The 24,009-nt window shown below is 40.7% G+C and overlaps 3 protein-coding genes across 7 annotated transcripts in view; 1 reads left to right on the forward strand and 2 right to left on the reverse strand.

Moving 5' to 3' along the window:
* jak2a (Janus kinase 2a) overlaps positions 1-8,884 on the forward strand; it is a 38,733-nt gene extending 29,849 nt beyond the window's left edge. For all 3 annotated transcript variants that reach the window (XM_078955805.1, XM_023960568.2, XM_020707734.3), the window contains 17 exons: positions 839-996; positions 1,078-1,189; positions 1,642-1,828; positions 2,007-2,128; positions 2,734-2,868; positions 2,966-3,053; positions 3,944-4,071; positions 4,189-4,327; positions 4,434-4,585; positions 4,865-5,015; positions 5,095-5,228; positions 5,619-5,808; positions 6,056-6,180; positions 6,258-6,430; positions 6,549-6,666; positions 7,881-7,994; positions 8,070-8,884. In XM_078955805.1, coding sequence (XP_078811931.1) covers positions 839-996; positions 1,078-1,189; positions 1,642-1,828; positions 2,007-2,128; positions 2,734-2,868; positions 2,966-3,053; positions 3,944-4,071; positions 4,189-4,327; positions 4,434-4,585; positions 4,865-5,015; positions 5,095-5,228; positions 5,619-5,808; positions 6,056-6,180; positions 6,258-6,430; positions 6,549-6,666; positions 7,881-7,994; positions 8,070-8,168 — 2,325 coding nt within the window. In that variant the 3' untranslated portion in view covers positions 8,169-8,884. The remainder of the gene's footprint in view (positions 1-838; positions 997-1,077; positions 1,190-1,641; positions 1,829-2,006; positions 2,129-2,733; positions 2,869-2,965; positions 3,054-3,943; positions 4,072-4,188; positions 4,328-4,433; positions 4,586-4,864; positions 5,016-5,094; positions 5,229-5,618; positions 5,809-6,055; positions 6,181-6,257; positions 6,431-6,548; positions 6,667-7,880; positions 7,995-8,069) is intronic.
* Positions 8,885-9,066: 182 nt separating this feature from the next.
* On the reverse strand, positions 9,067-10,989 carry rln1 (relaxin 1). 2 transcript variants are annotated; one of them, XM_020707382.2, is made up of 3 exons: positions 10,851-10,989; positions 9,653-9,881; positions 9,067-9,560 (listed from the first exon to the last, which is right to left on the reverse strand). In XM_020707382.2, the coding sequence occupies exons 2-3, from the start codon at positions 9,846-9,848 to the stop codon at positions 9,253-9,255; spliced, it is 504 nt and encodes a 167-aa protein (XP_020563041.1). In that variant the 5' UTR covers positions 9,849-9,881; positions 10,851-10,989; the 3' UTR covers positions 9,067-9,252. The 2 variants fall into 2 exon arrangements, with proteins under 2 accessions (XP_020563041.1, NP_001098341.1); NM_001104871.1 differs by lacking the exon at positions 10,851-10,989 and having other exon boundaries at positions 9,249-9,560; positions 9,653-9,862.
* plgrkt (plasminogen receptor, C-terminal lysine transmembrane protein) lies at positions 10,310-22,184 on the reverse strand. 2 transcript variants are annotated; one of them, XM_004074829.5, is made up of 5 exons: positions 22,069-22,184; positions 21,596-21,689; positions 11,596-11,726; positions 11,223-11,332; positions 10,310-11,014 (listed from the first exon to the last, which is right to left on the reverse strand). In XM_004074829.5, the coding sequence occupies exons 2-5, from the start codon at positions 21,674-21,676 to the stop codon at positions 10,887-10,889; spliced, it is 450 nt and encodes a 149-aa protein (XP_004074877.1). In that variant the 5' UTR covers positions 21,677-21,689; positions 22,069-22,184; the 3' UTR covers positions 10,310-10,886. The 2 variants fall into 2 exon arrangements, with proteins under 2 accessions (XP_004074877.1, XP_011480177.1); XM_011481875.4 differs by having other exon boundaries at positions 22,008-22,136.
* Between the last annotated feature and the right edge of the window lie 1,825 nt (positions 22,185-24,009).

Here is a 24,009-nt window from a genome sequence, read left to right on the forward strand (position 1 = left end):
TGGTTGGTACCGGTAATTGAAATGTAGTTTTTCTCTTTTGCTGCCCTTCAAAATGAAAATGTGAAGCAGAATTACTGTAGAACTTTAAGGCATAAAACGTCAAATGTGTTCATATTGTACAAAACTTTATTGTACCTGATTTTGCTCTCTCAGATCTCTTTGGATCTAAAAAGTAAAACTGTACTTTACCCCTCAGTAAATTTAGTGATTGATTGGTTTATTTCAAACAATTTTGAGCAAAGAAAAACGACAAAAAACAAGATGTATCAAATCTATTTAAGAAATAAAAGTACAAATTGATTCATTAATAAATAAACAAAAGTGATGCCACATTCTTGACATTATAATCTCTCCTAATGACAGATTGTCACTTATACAGTACGTACTCATTGACTCCATTAAATATTATGATTGGCAAATAGAGTTTGACGATCAAAAGTTTTAACATAATTTTTTACGTTTTGTCAGAAATAAATCCAAATATTATGTCAGTTAGTTAGCTCATACCATCAATGACAATATATATATATTTGCTGGGAAAATAAAAATTGGTATTTATTATACTTTAAGCTTAAACTATGACAATCTCCCAGTTAAACTGCCAAAAATAGTTTATTTCTAAAAAGAGTTTTAAAGATTTAAATGGAAAAAGCGTTAGCACACACATTTAGGATGCTTCTATGTTAATGCTGAGTTTTGAACTGTAACAAACTTCACATTAATAGATTTCTAGAGTTCTGCTCTTTTCAGATTTATCTCAGATGAGTAATCTAAGTACATTTTGTAGGTTTTCTCATGTTTTGGCTCAGCTTTCTAATCTTTGCTCTGCCCTCCGTAGGAGCTGGAGTTTCATTCGCTCTCTGAGGCCCTGTCATTCGTCTCCCTCGTGGATGGATATTACCGGCTGGTCACCGACGCCCACCATTACCTGTGTAAAGAAGTAGCTCCGCCCAGACTCCTGGAGTGTATCCAGAGTTACTGCCACGGTCCCGTTTCGTGAGTGGCCCCGCCTATCGCACACATTGTACCGCCCCAAAAGCCGCACAAAGGAAACACCCCATCTCTGTCTGACCACAGGATGGAGTTCACGATCAGTAAACTGCACCAGTCTGGCAACTATCAAGGCCTGTATCTGCTGCGCTGCAGCCCCAGGGATTACGACAAATACTTTATGTCCTTCGTGGTAGGGGTAAGTTCCCTGTTGTGTTGAATCATCATCTGTTTTTCCCCATATTTATGTAGAATGAAAAGCTGAATGAACACAGACTTCTTAGTTTCTGTTCTTCAGACCACAACGTCATCCAACCATGAGAAGAAGTGCATGAAATGTTCAGTTGAGCTTAAACTAGCCTGAACCCTAGCAGCGAATCGTGGGTGTTGACCCAGAAGTGACACAGGTGTCTGTCAACAATGGAGAACAAGAAGGAAATGTGTACACTTTCATATAAAAGATCCATCTTAATATGGAAGAATATTTGAGTCAGTTTCTATGATGAAGAGTTTGGTCTGTTGTTTGCTTTTCCTTCCTCTCTAGAACAAGACTGTCTCTACATACAAATGACTTCCACACTTGAATGATCAGAGAAGGCTTCTCTGTTATGTGTGTACACTTACAGCACAACACTTTTGTCACTTTTTTAGTATGAAAAAATGGTGGACTACAAGCACTGTCAGATTCTGAAGACAAAGTTTGGAGAGTACATTCTGAGCGGAGCCAAGAGGAGCTTTGGTTCTCTCAAGGAACTCATGCATTGCTACCAAAAGGAGGCCCTCCGCACAGATGGGTACACGTTTCAGCTGACCAGGTGCTGCTCCCCCAGCTCCAAAGGTGAGACGTCAAAACACGCAAGCATGCGTGAATATGTGTAGCTGGGAAAAATGTTTGGGATGGACATTTATCTGATGTGTTTGGAAGTTTTCCCTATAGAAAAAATGTTTGTTAGCTATCGGGATGATTTCTTTAGTCATAATAAAATGTGATCCTAAACACCCTTGCCCTCTTTTAGACAAATCCAACCTTCTGGTGTGCAGAAACAATCAAAGGGTGGAGGCTTCCCTTTCCCCCTCGCTCCACAGACATATCAGTCAGATGGTCTTCCACAAAATCCGCAGAGAGGACCTCATCATTGTAAGACAATAATCCGCCTCCTCTGTTTTTGCAGCAAATAAATACAAATCTGAAAATCAGCGCAGATTCAATATATTAATATGAGGCAAAAACTAACCACTGGATGTGGATGAAAGGCCCTGTTGTATTATGAAAGATTATTAAAAGAGTAAAGTCCAGGTAAATTAGCAAAACAGTAACTTCCTTGTAATTTGATCACAAAAGAAAGATAAAATGTCACCTGTTGTTGATCCTTTAGTTTTTTATTTTATTTGTCCTTTTGGCACAATGTTTAAATGTATTTTTAAATGATTTCCTGTTTATAATTTAAATCTTTTTCAAACTGTTGGGGCAGAATGTTGATTTAATAATAGAGATTAAATGAGAAGTTTTCCCTTTTTTGTAAAACGTGGGTCTTTTATCCATCTCGATTGGACAACCTGTTCTTTTCACTCTTTCACTCACTTCGTTCTATGGAAGCAGACATGAAAGGATTTCTGTTTTTGATTGAAACCAGTAAGACCAGCCTTTAGTTCACCTGACAGGGTTAAGGTTTAATAACTCATGGAGGACCTGTAGACTTTAGAATTCACTTTGCCGTTTCAGCAGCTGAACTTGTGTTTCAGAAAGCAAGTCTGGGCCAGGGAACGTTCACCAAGATCTTCTGCGGTGTGAGAAAAGAGCTGGGAGACTACGGAGAAATGCATCAGATTGACGTGGTCGTCAAGATCCTTGACAAGGCTCACCGCAACTACTCCGAGGTCAGCCTTCCGAGTGATTACATATTTTGGCAAGGAAGTGTGCGGCAGCGTGAGGGATCACTCACGCCTGACAGAAACCTTCTCTTCTTCCTCGTAGTCATTCTTTGAGGCCGCCAGCATGATGAGCCAGCTTTCCCATAAGCACTTGCTGCTCAACTATGGCGTGTGTGTCTGTGGTGATCAGAGTAAGTGTAACACGGTGTTTTACACAAAAGGACTGTGGCAGATGAGGGAACACAATGTGTCAAAATAAGAGTATTGATGATCAGATAAAGAAGAATGATTAGGCAGACGCTTAGAGAGGATGACAACTATTTTTTAAGGTAAATTACATGCAGCATCAAAGTGAGTTAGAGAAGCAATTCTTTGACCTGCTCTGATTCATCTTGATAGGATTACACTTTGGGATTAGACACTATTGAGGATTTAGTGACCACATAAATACTTGTACCTACGCTGCAAAAAGCCTGTAGTAGGTATAATTCTATAGAAAATAACTGATACAAGAAAAAAAAAAGGTGTAAAAATCTTTTTTTTTTTAGTTATTGACAGAATGTTGAAAATCTCAAATCATTAAAGCCCAATGGAAGGTTCTCACCTCAATTCAGTGGCTTAAATTAAGCTTTTGGTTGAATGTTTTAGGTGCTTTGTTGAACAAAAATAAATCCTGACAGAAAACAGACAAATCGTGCTCTTATCTAAATGTGGGCTTTGAAACACGGAAAAGAAAAAAAATCCCCAACTTGTTTATTCAAAACAAGAATAAAGTGGATTCTAAAATGCACAGCAATGATATATATAAAAAAAGTCAAAAAATAAGGTGTGGGTTAACTTTGTTGGCGTTACTTGGAGCTAAATTAAAAAAAAAGATACAAAAGAAAAGATTAACTCCTTCACGTTGTGTGTTGCTAACTCGCAACGTAAATAATGAATATATTTAATCCAGGATTCCACTTCACTAAGCATCACTTTGAAACAATAAGGAATAAGTTTTTTTAATATAAGAAATGAAGGCATGAAGGGGTTAAAAGTCAAGTGTTCTGTAAATAAATGTGGCTGGATCTCTCCCCTGCAGACATGATGGTTCAGGAATACGGTAAGTTTGGATCATTGGACACCTACTTAAAAAAGAAGAAATCTTGTGTTAACATCACCTGGAAGCTGGAGGTGGCGAAGCAGCTGGCCTGGGCCATGCATTACTTGGTAAGACTGATATTTCCTTTTTTTTAGCTCACAGCTAAAACAGCGTAGCGTAAATGTTTTGCAGTTTGTGAACGGAAGTGGAAGTGAGGATTTTTGCTTTCTCTGGTCTCCCTCCAGGAAGATAAAAACCTCATTCATGGGAATGTTTGTGCCAAGAACGTCCTCCTGATCAGAGAGGAGGATCGCAAGTCAGGCAGCGTGCCCTTCGTCAAGCTGAGTGACCCGGGCATCAGCCTCACTGTGCTGCCCAGAGAAGGTGAGGAGGACGCTGGGAGTCAAATCTCTATAGAACCGCTTGGTTTTATTAGGATTTTCTTTTCGGAGATGCCATGGTTGTGTCTTTTCATGCATCTGTTGTCTAGTTCTAGTGGAGCGTATCCCGTGGGTGCCCCCGGAGTGCATCGAAACCCCCCAAAAAGCCTCTTTGGCCACAGATAAGTGGAGCTTTGGCACCACCCTTTGGGAGATCTGCAGCGGGGGAGACAAACCACTGAGCACTTTGGACTGCTCAAAGGTGACACAAACAGAACGTATAGAGTTCAGAAACAGCTGAGCCATGATTTATTAAGCAAAAAACTCTTTTAGTCACTGACTCTGCGAGTGAAAAAGATGAGAAAACGCTGTGATGTTCATCAGAGAAAGAATCCAGCAAATCCCATTGACCCTACGTTTGCTTTTCTAACCCAAAGGGCTAATATGGACAAGTGAATCAAACAACAAAGTGTTGTGTTGTGTTCCTTTTATTGTATGAACTTGTAGAACAGAATCAGTTAGAGGATGGTTTCCTTTGCAGAAGTTCCTGTTTTATGAGGACAGACACCAGCTGCCGGCTCCTAAATGGACGGAGCTGGCTAACCTGATCAACAGCTGTATGGATTACGAGCCTTCACACCGACCGTCCTTCAGAGCAATCATCAGAGATCTCAACAGTCTCTTCACTCCAGGTAAAACTCCTGCGCCTCATTTATAAACAAACATTCACGGAAAAATCCCATCTTGAGTGGATTCCCTGTGATAATCCAGACTACGAGCTGCTGGTGGAGAGCGACATGGTGCCAAACAGAACCCGAGGCCTCGGCTTCCCGTGGGCGACGGACGGCCACGAGCCGGCCCAGTTTGAGGAAAGGCATCTCATTTTCCTGAAGCTGCTGGGAAAAGTGAGACCTGCTTCATTAGTTCTCCTCCTTCAAACAAGTAGAGGAAATTTGTAATTATACTGGCCACTACAATCATCATTTTCTAAAACAGTATAAATGGTATAAAAATAATTGTTAGGGCTTCAATTATTCATTAAATTATGGCCTCCTAATGAGGAGTTTTGCATCAAATCTAAGTTGTAAATTGGTAATCAAATGGTCATAAGTTTCTGCTTTTATAACAGAAACACTTTTCTGAGTAAGACAAAATAATAGAAAATGTCCAAAGAAATCATTTATTTTACATATTAACTGAACAGACTCAAGTTTTAGGTTATTCTGGAAAAAAATAAATATAAAAACCCTATCGAAATCGGGTTTTCCTTGATCCATTTGGTCTCTGTGCCGTAGGGAAACTTTGGCAGCGTGGAGCTGTGCCGGTACGACCCCCTGCAGGACAGCACGGGGGAGGTGGTGGCCGTCAAGAAGCTGCAGCACAGCACAGCGGAGCACCTCCGGGACTTTGAGCGGGAAATCGAGATCCTCAAGTCTCTGCACCACGAAAACATCGTCAAGTATAAAGGGGTGTGCTACAGTGCAGGTAGATACGCCTCCTTTGACATCTACAGGAGGAGCGGTTTCACAAAATGCCCCAAAATCAGATTGGATCTTTAGAAAATACATACAATGTCGTCAAGATTTGAACAGTTTTGTGGCTTTGTTATCTTCATCAGTTATCTTCAAATAAGAAGCACACGAATAGTAGATCTGATCTCTTATTTTGGAAATCTCTGTCACCTGTTGGTTTTCTCACAAACCCTTTTGTTCACCTTTTTTTCTATCCACAGGGCGGAGGAACCTGCGGCTGATCATGGAGTATCTCCCCTTTGGGAGCTTGAGGGATTACCTCATCAAACACAAGGACCACTTTGATGCCAAGAAGCTGCTGCTCTACGCGTCACAGATCTGCAAGGTAACTGCAGCGCCTTTTTCGCCGTCAAAACGAAAGTGTTGAAAGTCTAGTGACGATGACGCACCGACATCTTCCAGGGTATGGACTACCTCGCCACCCAGCGCTACATCCACAGAGACCTGGCCACCAGGAACATCCTGGTGGAGAGCGAAATGAGGGTGAAAATCGGGGATTTCGGCCTGACTAAGGTTCTACCGCAGGACAAAGACTACTACAAAGTCACAGAGCCTGGAGAGAGCCCAATCTTCTGGTGAGCCATCCCTTCTGACGGCTCCAACGTCTTTTTGGAGAATCTTCTATATGTTTCAGTTGCTTGGATGAAGCTGTGAGTGGAGTACCTGAACATCTGCTTGTCTCTTTTGCTACAGGTATGCTCCAGAGTCGCTGACGGAGAGCAAGTTCTCTTTTGCGTCCGACGTTTGGAGCTTTGGCGTTGTCCTGTATGAACTCTTCACCTACAGTGACAAGAACTGCAGCCCTCCAGCGGTACTCAGTTCTCCTCCTCCTACAGTGATGATTTCAAGCCTCACTTGCATGTCGATTTTTCATTTAAAGAGCCACTCCCATCATATTTTGATGCATTTTAAAAGCGTTCCCATGGGCCTGTTTCAGATAGGAGGTTAAGTGTAAACTCTGAGTGTGTTAACCCTGAAATCAGGGAAACCCTGGGTTTTCCGTTTCAGAATGGGAGGTTTGTTAAACCAGAGTAAACAGAGTAAGTCAAACCCGTTTCTGAAAGAGAGGTAACTTATACTCGGAGTCAGTATCCATGGTTACTTACGCTGTGAACCTAACCTGGTCGGAAGCAGGTATGTTTTCCCACGCTAACTGTCTCTGTTTTGCAGATGCAGCGGTGTTGCTTTTCTTCTGGAATATGTGCTCATATTCACTGTAACTCTGCAGCAGCACGTCAAGTTCAGCTGGCGAAAAATATGCAGACCTCTTTTTTTCCACGGTTGCCATGGTGACTCGTAATATCTGCGCTCCATTGATAATGGCTTCTTATAGTCGCGGTGCGGACGCTTACCTCCGAATCAGTCCACTCAGAGTTGATTGACCTAACTCCGATCAGCTTCTCTGAAACAGAAAACTCAGAGTTGTTAATCTCTCGATTGACCAACTCAGAGTTCAAGTTTAACCTCAGAGTTGGTTGAACCTCCTTTCTGAAACAGGCCCCAGCTCTTTTAATTGTTATGCCATTTCTAGCCTAAAAATCCTAAAACGAGTTGTTTTATCGGCTGTAGAGTGGCAGGAGTTTATTAGAAATGTGCTTCCGAGTTGAGGGCGGGGCCACTGCAGCCGAGTAACCCCCGCCCCTAGTCCCCCACTAGTTAAGAAATACTCAGAAATTTAATTTTAGTTTTCTTTGCGTATTAAAGTGTATCTTTAAGGAATGGATTTAAAAGATTCTAATTAAATTTATCTTTACTTAAAGTATTTATCAAACCCAATCTTATTTTTTAAAGGATTTTCTTGACGCTCTTTAAGATAAACTTGTTATTCTACATTAAGAATTAATCATTTTATTCATAAAAGTTTGACCTTTGTTCATTTTAAATGTGAAACAGCTTAATAAAAAATAAGTTGTTTAATATAATTGTAAAAAAACATATATATATTGGATCAAAACCTACCTGATTGTAATAGTGAACTTTGTGAATTGAAATCGGCTTTTTAGTGGTTGCACATCTGTGTTCCAGGTGTTCATGGAGAAGATGGGAAGCGAGAAGCAGGGCCAGATGATCGTGTACCATTTGATCGACCTGCTGAAACAGGGCTTCAGGTTGCCCGCTCCTGAAGGCTGCCCGCAGAAGGTCAGTCGCCGCTCCCACACAACCTGCCCGTTGGGTCGGTCCTCTACATCCATTTGCTTGTTCTGGCTTCTTCAGATTCATCGGATCATGATGGAGTGCTGGAGCAGCGATCCATGCGTGCGGCCCTCCTTCACCACCTTAATCCAGCGTGTGGAAACCGCCAGCGACACGTGATCTGTCCTCATCAGCTGTTTGATACTAAACTTGACATCAGTTAATTATCAGTGGCTTTTTTTTTAGTATTTATGTTTACACCATTTAAAGTAAAAAAAAAACATTTTTTCTGAAAGCTGGGAGGAGCATCCAGAGATTGTTAGGCTAAAGTGTAACCAGGTTTTTGTAACCAACACATTACTTACAGCAGCAGAACATTTTTTTTAATTGATTAAAAAGTCTGATTTTACACACGTAACAGAAAAAAAGTGACTTTTTGCAGTAATTATTTACATTTTTTATTGTATATTTATGTGGGATTTACATTCTAATGCAGTTTGTGTAACAGCATTGTTCTCTTTTACCTTAAAACATTTTTGTGATACTTTTGTACATAATCTGTCACCGTTGCTGTTACTCTTTGCTCCTTTTTGTCTCAGAAACCAAAAATCTATACATTTATGGATTTTTTTTTTTTACCAAATAATTTTATAAAGGAGCCAGTCAAATACCAATTTTAATCTGGTTTATTTTGATTATGCGGTTTTTCATTCCTAAAATATTAATTTCCTGTTTCAATATATTTGGCCAAAATTGAGTTTTTCCACTTTTTTCAAATAGTTCCCATGTGCAGTCATCCGTCTGTAGATACATGTAAATAATCAAAGCTGGATGTGTAAATGCTTTGTTCATATTGAGCTTTTTTTTTCATTCCAATAAAAGTATATTCGCTCAGAGTGAGCTGTGGATGTTTCAGTTTAAAGTTTAACAGTTTTTTCCATAAATACATCATAGTATTGTGTTGCAGAATTGTACTGATAAAAGTTGAATTTGCTTTTTGACAGAATTATTAAGGCAGTAATCATGTAAAAACATTTAAAACCTGAAAATAAAAGCTCCAAAAAAGGCCATTCACATGTTATACTAACACTTCAAATTTATTTGAGCCGCACAGGACACGGAAAACATCATTTAACCAGACTATCACTCAGGTGTGAAGGATCGAATGACGTGTCTGCTGTCTAAGCAGCAACCAAACCCTTCACCTTTTGGCTCTGCATCCTCACGTCTGTCCGTACCTCTCCCCTTTTTATTTTTTTGTGCTTTAACATAACCGTCCAATATCATTCTTGGTGCAGCCCTGGTTGCAGCACATCCCTGCCACGCCCAAAGAAAAGTTCCTCTTCTTCTTACTGGTCAAGCGCTGCTCGTTCCCCCTCTCCTCCTCCGAAGCCGCGTGCCTCCTCAGAGGCGGCTGCTCCCTGTCGCCTGTGCTCCTAAAGAGGCTCAGGAGGTCTGTGAGGGAGTACGAGGGGAGCGCGGGGAGAGGAGAGCGGCTCTCTGACAGCTGCTGCCACGTCTGCGGGTCGTCTTCTGCCGTCTCCTCACTGAGGGAGCTCCAATCCAGAGGATCTGGAGAAAGACTCAAATATTATTGGAGTATTGGGTATGCAAATTATCGAAAAGAGAAAAAAGGCAGCTGGGAAATTCAGATGTTGACTTACCTAAGTCTCCATCTGTGGATCGCTTCCACCTGGAGCCTCCGCAGGTGAAAATGACAGCCCTGATAAACTCTCTCCCGCACAGTTTGACCCCATAGTCCCGCGGCAGCATCACCCTGCTCCTCGCCTCAGCACCAACACGGTGACAGATGCACCCGACGCACATCACCGCCACAGCCAGAGTCACTCTCCACTGCATCTCGGTCCCTACTGCAACTTCGTTGAACTGGTCCTGCACGGGGGGGGGGGCGGGGGTCAAGCTGGGTCCAACTCTACTCCAGATGGAGTATCTTTAAATATGTTTTTTTTTTAATTATTATTCTGGGGGCCAAAAACGCCTCTTCAAACTGCTGCTTCTGTGGTCCTCTGCCTCTCTTTGGACACGGAGCTGAACCTTAAATAGCCGCTAGATCTCTCACGAACGTGCGCCGCGTGTTCCCCCCCCTCCCTGACCCACACAAACGCACAAAACCCAACGGTTGTGTCGCAGAGATTGATGGCAGTGACGTATTTGGAGTTATTTCTTTTGTAGTAATATAATTGAGTGTGCGTTTGCATGCTTCACACACACAAACACACACATCCTCAGTGAAGCGCTCAGAAGGTGCATGGAAGCAGCTGGGAGGGGATCAAGCATCAGCGGAGATCCTGTCAACACCAGAAAGTTCAAATTCTTTTATTCAAAACACAATTCAATCTAACAGGATGCATAAATAAAAATTCATTAGAAAAGCTTACATTCCTCAAATACTACAGTTATGAATTCATCACAGAGACAATGACTTTGGTATTAATGCTTCCAGCAGATGAATTGTAAGATTTTTTCTGTAATTTTAATATTTAACTTTGAACTGGTAAAATTATAACTGGATGTTTGATGTAATCTCACATTTTCTGTATATAATGAAGGTGTTAGCAGTTGTTTTGTGTGTTCAGGCGATTCTTTTTTTGCCCTCTAGTGGATGAAAATTGCATGTTTCAGAGCAGCATTTGTTATCATATGTACAGTCTCATTTATAAATATGATATAACAAAGTAACCAACTCATTTGGGTTTATACTCTGGAAAAGCAAAGAACAGAATAGTAAAAAAAAAGTCATTGTTCTGATCTAAACTGTTACTGGATCATTCCAGATCCACGATGCAATGACCAACAACGTCCACAAAAGAAGGCGTTTATAGAAATGAAGGTCGTTCTCACGGCTGGACGGTTTCTGGTTGCGTTGCCGCAGTTGCATCACTTCTCCAGGATGGACATGAGGCCGCTTTTAGCGCGGCGGGCCTTCTCGATGCTCTCAAAGGTGGGGAGACCCTGCGGTAAGTTCAGGCGGTCCCGCTCTGATTCCATGATACTCTCAGCTTCCCCTGAAAGGGAGAAGAAAGAGTTTGTGAGGATGCAGGCTTGCTCTGGAACAGATCCACTGATGATCCAAAAACCTTTGCATCTATGGACGCTTACAGCTGCAGATAAAAATAGTCGATTCGGTCATAAAACCGAGGAGTCATTCCTAGCCGTTTCTATCCAGCCAACCAATCAGAGGGGTCGGTTGAAATGATAAAGTTGGTGTGTCACCTCTCATGCGATGGAGCAGGGTCCCGTAGGCGCTGTCCATCTGGTAAGCAAATATGAAGCCCAGGGGGATGATGGGAGCCAACAGGGTGGGTTTCCTTCTTTTAAAGGCACTAAAAACCACAGATGAAGACAAGAAAACACACATTTGATAGGTGCATAGCATAAGACGGAATGTAGACTATATGATCAATTCAACATTGATTTACAGCCATTTAACACGATTATGGCGCCTCTGCTGGTTTAATATGGTATTACATTATAAATTCAACAAACTGGATGGGATCTTCAGGCCCTTTTAGCTCTTGCGGATGAGGAATTGTAATTTATATTTGTGTGATTAATCATTTTGTGTGTCCTTGTATGTTTTCCTCACCCCGCTGTGAGTCCCACTGAAGCCAGTGCGAAGAAGGAGCCAAAGTATTTGAGAAACTCTCTGGACCAGGCGATCTGCATGGCCATCTGCCTCTCCCTCATCTGGTTCTGCATCATGATCTGACGCTCCAACTACACACATTAAAAAAAAAACATCAAGTTTGACAGGTTTCTGAAACCATATTGAAGTTTGCAATCAGGAAAAAATATCTGACAAGTGCAAGATCCCATAAATCTCATAATATACTTGTAAAGTGGATTTATCTAAATTTTTAAATCAGAACATTTCCTCTTTAAAAGTGAAAAAAAGGTCAGAAAAGTTTTCACAGATTCAATTTTCTCTGGTTCGATAATTCAAACAAATGACTGAACTTTTGAGGTGGAACGACCGAACCTCCAAACACAAAGCTGGGATCAAAGGACCGAGAGGACGGCGCCCCAGCTTCAGCAGCACCCCATTCATGGCGATGAGCGCGTCAACCCTCTGCCACCCGCCGTCTCTGCATCCACACAGCAGCACCACCCTGCACCACCCAGCCAGAGCGGGTGACATTCACCGCTGAAAGAGCTTTTCCCTTCCAAAAGGGAGCGTGTCAAAGTTGAGCTTTTGTTTGCACCGAGCGGGAAAATGATTTTAACTCAGCAAAGGCTGGAAAAGATAGAGAAGCGATCGGGCGGGTGGATGACACGGCCGGACAAAATAAAGAGATAAATGTCAGAAAAATGGATTTTTATTTGACTTTAGAGTCTCAACTGAGTTGATGTTACACTTGTTTGACAAACAAATGATTTAAAAAAAGGTTGAGCAGCCTAGCAGCACTATTGACAATTGCAAACTTCAAACCATTAAAAAAAAATGTAATTCAATTGTTTTTTTTGACTGAATGTAAAAAATGTTAAATATAAAAACAAATACGAACACTGAAAATAAATAAAAATAAACAATATTGTTTGAATAATTTGAAATGCAAAGAATGAAAATAAACGTATTTTAAAATGTCAAAATAAAACAAAAATGAGAAAAAAAATTATGAATCATTAAAACAAATAATTTTCAAAATAATTTAAAGTCAGCAAAAAAAGAATTACAATATAGCTGAATAAAAAACATTTCACACAAAACCTTTAAACAGGTCATTCTAACGCTTTGGGTTTGATAAATTACAGTAAACATAACCGCTCCCCCCTCTGTCATGGTGACTGCATGTATGAGAAATAGCCGGACAGACAGTCATCAGATCAGATATTAACATGACTGATGACTCGGAGAAAAGAACACAACTGATGAGGCGTTCAGGAACAGTTTCCCGTGTGCAGCAGAAACCGTGCCGTTCTGGGAAAAGGCTTTACCGCACCCAGACACTGCAGACGGGAACTCTGGAGTGTGCAAAACTGGAGTGCAGCGTGGACGCTTTAGCTGCTGCGCCCACGCCAAGGAGATCCCATGGAGTCGTGGTGACTCCGAGAAGCAAACATGAAATCCAGTCAGGAGGGCTGAGCTCCCATCATCATGTTAAGACACTAAAATGCACTATATCAGGTTTAGTTTCTCTGTGTTTAAAAACGCTCAAAGGACATTTTGAAAGTCTGCAGTCATCATTTTTAAGAATTCTCTGAATAAATGCGAGGACTTTTTTTGGAATTTTGGTTCTCGGGTAAGTTGTGAAACTTACTACAACTTCAGGAAGAAGGAAGTTGGCGCTCTCTGAGGGTGAAAAGGTCTTTCGACCTCAGTCAGGACGCAGACGTAGTTTCAGAGAAGCTACGGCGTGGGTTCCTGATCTCATGTGGAAAACTTTCTCAAAGCCAGGGATGACTCAGCACAAAGAAAAAAAAGAAAAAAAGGAAACTCGATGAGTCACACTTCCATGAGAGGTTTTTTTTAAAGAAAAACAGGGGAACAAATCATCCATGCAACGTGTTCTAGAGGAGAAAAGGGAAATGTGAAGAGAAGACTTTGGTGACTTAGCAAAAAAATACATTTAACTTCCCATGAAGTCGTCTGTTTAGTCATCCTACAGCAGAACCTAAAACAGGGAGAACGTTTTTTAACCTGATAAACCATGACTTACTGAAGCAAATACATGCAGAACTTGTCATTGGAGATGATCTTACTCCATAACTTCTGTTTGACAGATCTGACATGATATAAAACCTAAAGTTTCTGGGCTTATTTTTACACAACTGTTTCATATCCACATAAACACAGCTCCTTCCAAAAGCATAGAGAGGCATCGAAATTACGTTCTGCCTCCATCTTTAAAAAAAAAACTTTTTTTCATTACATTTTTTAATACAAAAATTATGGAACAGATTGATTATTCCAATCTGTTCCAAAAAAATAATCAAAACATGATCTTTAATACACAGCAGAAGCCTTGTACTACTAACCATGTATTTATTAGAGTTTAAAAACAAAGCTTTAAAGATTTGAAAAGGGAAAAAAAAAAAAAAATCAATAGAAAGTTTAAAATGGTCTTTTTTAACCTGTTATTTATTTTTTGTAGATATGTATTCATTCATTTAGAACTAAGAAAATAAGAAATAGACGACATAAACAGAAATATAACGATGAATGGCGATATGCAAAGTTCAAAAACGGGCTTTAGATGAACGACTTCTAAAGTCAAAGCCTCTACAAACAATATTTTGCTACAAAACATTTGAAGATCTGTAAACCTGTTATTTCAAAGAATTTAAAGTTAAAAATGTTTTGCTTGCAGCTTGTTCAGACCTATTTGAGCTACAGAAACCTAGAAAACAGATGAGAGAGACAAAACTGATAAGATCCATTTTAAATGCAAAAGGTTTCATTTACAGTCTCCTGTTTTGGTTCATGATCTGTTAACCTCACAACGAAAACGCTAACAATTCATTCATTCATTCATTCATTTTCTGTACCGCTTTGTCCCTTTCGGGGTCACGGGGCTGCCGGAGCCTATCCCGGCTACTTGGGCGTAGGCAGGGGATGCCCTGGACAGGTCGCCAGTCTGTCGCAGGGTAGAACATCCACAATCACACACCCATGCACTCTCACACTCACACCTATGGACAATTTAGAGTTGCCAATTAACCTATGAAGCATGTTTTTGGACAGTGGGAGGAAGCCGGAGACCCCGGAGAGAACCCACGCATACACGGGGAGAACATGCAAACTCCACACAGAAAGGTCCCCCATTGATGTATTTTTCATGTCCCCCAGCCGGGACTTGAACCAGGGGCCTTCTTGCTGTGAAGCAAGAGCGCTAACCACTGCGCCACCGTGCAGCCCCTAACAATATTTTTTAGAAACACTGATCATTTAACAAGCAACAACTGAAAGATAAAAATGCTACTACTGCTGTAATGACTCATCCACCTTCAAGCTATTTTCTACAAGGTTTTCTTTTTTAATTCAAAAGAAAGAAAAGAGATCTTATCAAAGTGATTAAAACCGAGGATGAGTAAACACGAAAGCCACAAAGAAAAAGTGAAAGGCAGAAATGAGATGAGCGTCCTCTGAGGCTGTTAAAGTGAGAAAAAGCCACGAGGTGAAGCCAAGCAAGAGACCCACTGACATTTAGAAGCAATGCAAGCGGCATCAAAGCGAGCAGCGTTTGGTTTTTCTTGGATTAAGACGCTAGTTAGAAAAAATGAATAAAAAAGATCCTCCTCGAAAATCACACTTTAAGCCAAGTTTTCTCATCCAGACCAGAGATTTTCAATGATTTTCCAATCAGCAAACATAACCATATCCATGCATACCAACTAAATCCACCTCAATATCACAAAAAGTGTTCAAATGTGTGCAGATTTTCAAAATAAAACAAGGAGTCTCCTAAAGGAAGTGCCTCGACATTAATCGGAACAAAGAACGGACCTTAAAAGACCAGAAATGTTTCAGCGGGAACTTGACACGGCGGTTCCCTCAAAGGAAAACCCTCAAACATTTTACAGATAAAGAACTCTGTCACGCCCTCTCATTAACCTTCTAGACTTCATTCTCAATCCTGACAAAAACAGAAAACATTTTGCACCACAAACCGATTTGAACAAGCTTGACAGCTGCTCTGCAGAGATTGTTTGATGCTTCTTCTACACAGAGCATGTAACACGCATTCTTCAGACATTTAGCTCATGGAGTTATCCCTGGACTGTCACTACCCAATACTAGCGAATGGCCGACACCTACAGTTGGAAAAGGTTTGGTGCAAAATGTCAAAGTGGTGCAAATCTTGCTCCAGGTTTTTTTCTTTTACAGTTCTATAATGATTTATAAAAGACTTGGTGTCATTTAACAACCTGCAATTTTTAAAACAGTTGGTACTTCTGTGAGTTAAAGGGGACGCCATTTATACGTCACTGCCAAATCGGAGTTCCTGATTGGTCAAAGTTTGACCTGGTTCAACTTTTAACTCAGGTTAGAGGTGCCCACGATGTCATCCTTACCAACAGCGATAAAACAACCGTGTGGCTCCGACATCCACTCATTTATTCAAAATTCACCAACAGCACATAGCATCAAAAAACATGTCCTGTCTCAAAACGGAAGAAACCAATTTCAAAATAAAAGCATACATTGTTCTTTAAATTTAAATTCTACCATTGCTGGCAAAAATACTATAAATGTGTCACATAAATGGCACCAACATTTGGCTCCCCATCGGGTAATCGAACCCTGGTCTACTGCGTGACAGGCAGGGATACTTACCATTATAAAAACGAGGAATTATTGTTCCTAAGGCTAAGCTAAAAAAGCCTAAGACTTTAAAAGCAGTCTGGGAGGCTCTTCTTACTTCCATCAGTCCCAACCAAATCTGTATTTTTACCTTTTTTTTGTTTAACAAAATTAAACAATTAAACATTTTTCTTTACACCTGAAGTGCAGTTGCCAATTAATCCTAACATTAGTCTTTACACCTTTACATGAGCAATAACCATTCCTGCAATCTTCTCAAAATAAGTTATCATGGCTTCTACAGACAAGTGGAAGAGGAAGATCCTGGTGACCTCTCAAAATAGGCAGGTGGAGAAGGAGCATCCCAGTGACCCCTCCAAACAGGAGTCTCATAGAGAAGGGTTTGAGCGATCCCTTAAGACAGTGTTTTTCAACCTTTTTTGAGCCACGGCACACTTTAACCTTGACAAAAATCCCGCGGCACACCAGCATCCAAAAAAATTGATAAATGAAAAAAAAAGAAAAAGCTCAGTCTGTATTGATCTACAGCCGCTCTGCAATCTCACATGCGTTTTTGTGATAATTGTTGCAGAAAACGCTGGAAGCTGCAGCTGTTTTTTCTAAAAGATGTATTAAAAATTAAGTCAAAAGATTCAAAAACTGTTTGATGTGTGTTCGTTGTTTTAAGACGTTAAGAGGAGAGACTCATTGTGCGCTAAAACAGTCACTTTACTGCATCATGGGAGATGTAGTGCCCGTAATCCGCCGACCGTAGAAAGACCAGCGTCTTTGAGCTTCATGGTTTTGTTCAATTGTTCCAGTCTGATACCAGATTCTGTGGAAAGCTACACCGCTAAAGACGAGCTTTACTTGGTATTTTTGTTAGAACAGAGAGACTTTTTTGCGCTAAATCGAAACAAGGAAGTGAATACTTTAACCACTTCTGATTGGTCAGACTGATGACATGTGATTTAGCCTTCAAGAATGATTGGTGGAGACAGTTAAAGGGGCGGGACTTTTCCTTACACACTTATAGCTGCAGCTAAATCGCGGTATCCCGTTATTCTAATCAAAATGTCTTTAATAGAATCATATAAACACAAAGAAAAAATAATTTTATGATATTTCACATTCTTAACTTCTCAGTGTTTTATCAGGGTCTGTTTGGATGAACAAAGAGCTGATTTCCTGGAGATGGAAAATGTTTTAGATCAGTTAATGAGGGCAATTTCTCACGGCACACTTGACCATCTCCCACGGCACACTAGTGTGCCGCGGCACACTGGTTGAAAAACACTGCCTTAAGACATGCAGGTACAAGAGGAGGATCAAAACTGAAAACAGTCCCTGGCAACCCGCCCAGGACAGCTGAAGAGACAAGGTAGATTGTGGCAGGGGGTCCTAGGCTTAGCTAATGCTCACACTAAGAGATTTATTTGGAGTATGTAGATGTAGGAGTATGTGGATATGTACTGCCTAAAAAAAGTACGTCATCTAGCAACCACTATTGCAGTAAAGGTTAACGATATATATATATGCAAATATGCAAAGCTGTAACTGTAAACTTTGCACTTTGTCCCAGGTACCAGTAAGGAAAAACAAAACCTTTGTTTTGCCTTCGACTGTCCCTAAAACTTGGGTCGTATAATCTTTATGCCAACTCTAAAGTAATGCTGACAAATCTCCAGCATTGTACGTCAGGGTTCAATTAACCATGACTGATGATGGGGCTTGAAAACACTCATAAAACGTCATGTGTGACAATTTAATGCAATACATAAAAATAAAACTGCTCTACTCATTCTCAATTATTCAATTAGGTGATGTCAAAATATGATCTAGCTAATTACATTTCCTGTGATTTTGCATAAAAGGGATGTGATCCTGAAAATGTTACTTTAAACGTCAGTCAGTCAGACGGCTCTCATCACGCAGCTCAATTTAACCGACAGATCTCAAACGCCTCACCACTTTGTGTTTAAAAGGGGATTCAGAGTGTGAATCAGAAAGATAAGACTGCGTAGTGATTTCAACCAATCAAAAAACCATTAGAAAGGAAAAAAAAATACATACAAAAACACATGTCTAATAATTGCGAGTCCCCATCGCTGGCCAAATAACGTCACCCTTAAACTCAATTGCCTTGGCCATATTAGTCATTATCTGCAGCGATTACAGCTGGGGCAAAATTTCAGGGCAACACCAAAACAACAAACCTTTCAGCGATGAGTTAAATAATATCACCGGGCATTATGACAGGAGCACCTGCTGCTCTCCAGCTTCCAGGCATGAATAAATCACAAGAAATTGGCTCCAAAGGAGAAAACAGCAATCTTGTGTTTATTAGAAATAAAATCTTGCGGGGAAAAAAGCAAAAAGGAACAATAATCCAGATGGAAGCACAAAGATATTAAGCGTGCATCCGTGTCAAAGTTTGTGTGACTGAATAAAGACTGACACGTCACATCACTGCTCAGGCTTTTGCTGCACCAAAAGCAACACTTCCTTTGGTTTTCACCTAGATAAACCCATCTTACTTAAAGGCGGCACAAACTCCAATAAAGAATATTTCCCAGCACATCTGTGCCTGCAGCTGCTCGGACCTCTGATAAATGGGTTCAATTGTCAAATATTCATAAGGGATCATTGATTTTTAAAACTGTTTTGCTTTAAGCTAGGATTTGGTGAGAAACCTGGATTACGGCAGTAACTAAGCATTTCGCTTCACCTTTCTTATAACATACCTTTTTTTTCCTGTTTGTCCCTTTTCTCATTTTTCAAAGACAAACTTGTCTCTCTCTTTTCTTCTAACAGATGTCCCAGTTTTTGTGTTTGTTTCTCTATTTCCTGTCCTTTTAGTTCGGTTCTGCTGGAGTCTTTGTTTCTACAAGAGGGAGGTTTGCTTTTGCATGCTAAATTTATCAGATTAAACAAAAAAAATCCATCACCATACTCTGCTGGTCAGTTGTATCGGCTTTTGCTTAAAGTACAGACAAAAAAAGAAATTAAAGACCCATCTATTTACTTCAGCTTTTAATTAGATCTCCTATGGGGATCTAAAGATTTTACTGTTATATGTTATGATATTTTCCTACATATTTATTTGTTTAATGTGTGTTTTTTTTTTCCTGTCATAACATCTTAACTTATTTTCATGCATATTTCAGGTGTCTTAGACTTTTTATACATTAACTTATTTTAATTTTTTATATTTTAGCTGTTTTTATATTTTAACTTTGCTATGTATCAGTTTTACATTTTAGACGGTTTACGAGAGTTTTCTCACCCTAGGCTGGGGTGTTTGTGTCTGTGCCGACACCCAGGCCAACAGGAGGACAGAGCAGACGGCGGCTTCTTGGTTCTCGCTTCTTTTTTTTTTTTTTAACTTGTCCTGTCCATCAGCTGGGCAGAGCTGAAGGCCTCTTGTGTTGGACATATCTTACTTTAACAACAGGGGTTATGAATTTCTCTGACAAACCAGAGGTATGTCTGAATAAACCCCTTTTGTAATCGAGGCCAAACTTTATTCATTTTAGTCATATTTGAAAATCTTCTGTTTTGGACCGGACGGAAAAGGAAAGGAGGGAGGAAGAGAGAGGGATGTTAGAGAGGGGGGATAGGAGGGTGATTATAGGGGAGGGGGGGGAACCATGACGCAGCATAAAGCAACAAGTTGCTGGATGGTTATAATCATTACAGTGAGGTTCCGATGTAACACAAGTCTATAAGGGCGGGGCCTGTCCACACACACACACTCAAATGTTATTTACATACCTGTTGGCTCCAAAAATGTTCACATGTTAACATGTACACAATACAAATAATGTTCACACATGCACACTTATGCCTTCAAACCAACTAGTGTGAAATATTGTATTCGATCACGCAAACTATTTATGCAAAGGTGAGCTAACAGCTGTGCTCAAGTGAGTCTTTATGTTCCTCAAAAATGGATGATGGAATGTAAAAAGAAGGAGGGAGAGTGCCCAGTCATCCCCACACCAAGACCCCCACAGCAGCAGCATCTAGAACCCCCCCAACACCCGCACGGTAGCAGATAGAGAACAACCGCCACCCGGGCGATCACATCCGCCACCCAGGCCAGGGCCAGCAGGACGGCAACGGGGGCTCCCAAAGCCAGAGAGCAGGGGGGCCTTGGGGGGACAGAGAGTGCAACCTCCAGCCAAACCAGGAGAGTGCCCCCCCCCGCCGCGCCGGGAGGGCCCAACGCGGGGCCCAGCCCCAGAAGAGCACCTCATCACCACCCAGGAGTTGTAGGCATCCCCCCACCCCAACCCCAGGCACGAACCAGGACCCCCCAAGGGAGACCCGCCCCACGCTCCAGGCAGCCATCCACCCGGCCCACGGTTGGTCCAGGAGAGAGAAAGGCAGGGGCCAGCCATCCCCGCCCAGGAGAAGGACACCCAGGGGAAGAGGGGGTCCACAAGAAGTGTTGGAAACATGGCCCGACCGGGCTCACCCACGGTTGGAAATTTGGCGAGGCCCAGCGCTCAGGGGCAAGGACCAGAACCCACACCACAGGGACACGGACACCCCCTGGCTCAGGTGTGATCCCTGGCTCTTGGTCTTGCCAGAAAGCTCAGGGATCCCTCTCCCTGCGTGGAGAGAGGGCCGTCGGGCCCAGGAAGCCAGCACCCAGGGAACACGGCCGCTGTTGCCAAGGGCCCAATACCCCCTAACAGGGATGGGTATCTACAATTTTGGAATTGCAGATTTGGACAGCACAACAAAATGGCCAACGCACTATATAGTGCACTGTGTAGGGGTTAGGGTGGGAATTAATCTGACAATACAAAGATACTTTATCTTAAAGCAACTTTACCTAACTGCTTGGAGATGTTTAAGGCGACTATGATGTCATTTGTTTGCACAGCACCATCATAAAATGTTGTGTAGTAAAAACTATCCATCAATCACAAAGACAAGCATCTTAATCCAATCCGGCTGACTTTTCCCCCCCATTATATATAAATATGAATAAGGAGGGGAAGTGTTTAATTTTGTTTGCAATTATTAAAGTGATTTCAAATTTGTAAACAGTGCTGAGAGTTTGTGTGTTATTTTTATGTGTGAACGAGTTCCTAAAGTTCCACTTTCTGTTGCTGGCAGTGATGCGTTGAGGGATGAGGATGTGAGAAACCACTTCTTTTTTTTGACAGACAGCTGCAAGAAACCTAGCAGTCCTAAACAGTTCATGTTGCAACAAAGTTTGTCCAGTCATTCCTCAACAGTTAACTAGAACAATGCCAGATGGTTACATTTACTACAGTTAAATTAGCTTCATTTCATTTTGCAGAAACAGCCGACATGATTCTGAACTTACCTGCAGCCGAGAATTATGAAGCATGAACTCCTGCTGCTTGTGAAAGTTAGCATCCATGGATTTAGACAATAGAAAGCCCATCTTGACGCCAGTTCTGTCAAAATAAAGTTAGTTTCACTAATTGCTGCGTGTTGTGACCTTGTCTGTGCATCAGATCAGTCTGTCTTGTAAATGCATTCTACACAGAACAGCTTCATTCAGACCGTCTATTCCTTAAATAAGCACGAGGTACAATGCAGAATACTGAAACAACAACCCGGGTATTTGAACCACATTTGGAGCTTCTTGTAATGAGTTAGCTAATTAGCTATCTGGCAAACCAATTTGTTTACACCTGGACGCGTCGTTGTATTTTTTTGTTTTGTTGCTTTTTATCGTGCGGCGGCAAACTCAAAGTGAAATGTTAACATACCAAAGGATCTCTGTGAACCGTAAAGCAACAACGCAACGGTCACAGCACGAGGGTCACTTACATTCAAGGATATTTCTGTATCAACAAGTTCGCCGAAAGACTGGTACCGGAAGCTTCAGAATCACTTCCACCCAAACTTCAAAATAAAATACTGCATTTATCGTATATGACTTTATCATTTTTCAAACGCTCAGTTCACTGGGTTTTTTATAACCTTGTTTTCTCACCATGTGCTGCATGTCTAATGTTGGCTCCATATGAGAACCAACACGGTTTGTGTGGTTCTGTCCTGGTGTGAGTTCAGAAAGGCAACCTCTCTTGGTGCTGATTTTTTTCCATGATGCTTCAAAGTGGTACAAAAACTGACAAGTATGAAGAAGTTATTAAAAAATGCTTAATACAATCAGACGTTAAAGTCTGAAAGAAAGTCAAAATTTAGAACAAGTAAAACCTAATTAAAGACTGAGATTGAATTTGAATGAATGTTCAACCTGAGGGGTAAATATTAATTTTGTTACAGGAAGTATGCTGGAGTTTCTGCAAACTAAACAGAGTCCCTCTACAGTGACTCATATTTAACAGTCAGATTGTGCAGAACCTGCGTTCTGGATCGCCTTCCTGGAAAATAGCTAATGATTTCCTACAAAACAACTTCGTGCAAAATTCAACCTCAACATCACTTTTTTCAAGAACAATAATCTGCATTTTTGTTTCTTTTTTTTTTTTTTGAAAGAAAGAAAATCTAATTTGCTAGTACATGCTAGACTAAATAAACAGACAGACACACAGACAGACATCTGCTTTGTTAAGAGTAAGCAAAATTATATCTTATTATCAAAAAAGACCAGAAGAGGTTGAGGAGGAGGATAAATTAACTTTAATTGACCTTCAAAACAAATTAGACCAAATATATCAACACAAAGCTTTGTTAGATCCAGGAAAAAATGGCTGGAGGAGGGAGAGCAAAAAACTTTATTTTTATTTCTTAAACAATTTAAAACAAATTTCTGTTTTTTGCAAGAGAGTCATTCCACATCTACTGATGCAAATTTTTGGAAATCACAATGGGGCAACGATATTTGGTTATCTCATAGTTCTGAACGTTCATCTGGTGTCACCACACTTAAGAACAACTTTTCTGGTTACATATTAGACTCTGATTGTGACACTCTTGGCCACTACATCTGTATGGCAGTTAAAAATGATATGTATAATTTTATCATTGTTAATATATATGGTTACAATAATAAAAGTGACAATGACAAACTCCTGAACTCCTTAGAAGAAAAAATAAGCTTATGGTTATCCAGATACCCAGACTCCATACTTTTTGTTGGGGGGGACTTTAATATTGCTATCAATAATACACTTGATAGATGGCCTCCAAGACGGGAAACTTCATATAGCACCAATCTCAAAAGATTTATGAATAAGTTCGATATTGTGGATGTTTAGAGCGACGGTAGATGTTACATCACTATTAAACGGGAATTCCACTTCCGGGTGGTTTTCTGAACAGAATTGTTGGGTATGAAACTTCCTGGATAAGTGACAGATGCGGGTTTTTTGTGTATTTTTTATTTTTTGGGGGTAGTCATTTATCCAGAAGCATCACAGTTGCTGCTTTTTGGAGTAGTTTCATTCTAATTCTGGTCCAAAATTGTTCATTTTGGACTTCAGATTTTCAAAGTAAATAAATCCGCACCACAAAGCACAATGAGGTTCTCATGACTTTATTTTCCCCAGCATCCAAACATAGTTACTGTTTAATACAGACAAAGCAAAAAATTAATCCTTATCAATTCAATATAATCAACTCTTTTAAAAATGCGTTGGCTACGGAAGTTTTATCATTGAAAAAAGTTTCAAAAGCTATTTTACAATTTGTCTTTAGGGAAACCATCGCATATAAATGACGTTGGTGATGAAACACAGTGGGAAAAAACAAAGCACAACAATACAAACAAACAGGAAATAAAAGGGCGCATCCGAGGAGTTTCCT

The sequence above is a fragment of the Oryzias latipes genome, chromosome 12 (genome assembly GCF_053564925.1).
Source record: "Oryzias latipes strain Hd-rR chromosome 12, Olatipes_Hd-rR_3.1".
NCBI classification, from domain to species: domain Eukaryota; kingdom Metazoa; phylum Chordata; class Actinopteri; order Beloniformes; family Adrianichthyidae; genus Oryzias; species Oryzias latipes.

Excerpts from the sequence above, each read along its gene's own strand:
- rln1 (XM_020707382.2), bottom strand. The coding sequence starts at position 9,848 with ATGCAGTGGAGAGTGACTCTGGCTGTGGCGGTGATGTGCGTCGGGTGC. Across the intron at positions 9,561-9,652 it reads ATCCACAGATGGAGACTTAG|ATCCTCTGGATTGGAGCTCC; the intron begins GTAAGTCAACAT and ends GTCTTTCTCCAG.
- plgrkt (XM_004074829.5), bottom strand. The coding sequence starts at position 21,676 with ATGGGCTTTCTATTGTCTAAATCCATGGATGCTAACTTTCACAAGCAG. Across the intron at positions 11,727-21,595 it reads TTCATAATTCTCGGCTGCAG|TTGGAGCGTCAGATCATGAT; the intron begins GTAAGTTCAGAA and ends TAATGTGTGTAG. Across the intron at positions 11,333-11,595 it reads TCAGTGGGACTCACAGCGGG|TGCCTTTAAAAGAAGGAAAC; the intron begins GTGAGGAAAACA and ends TGTGGTTTTTAG.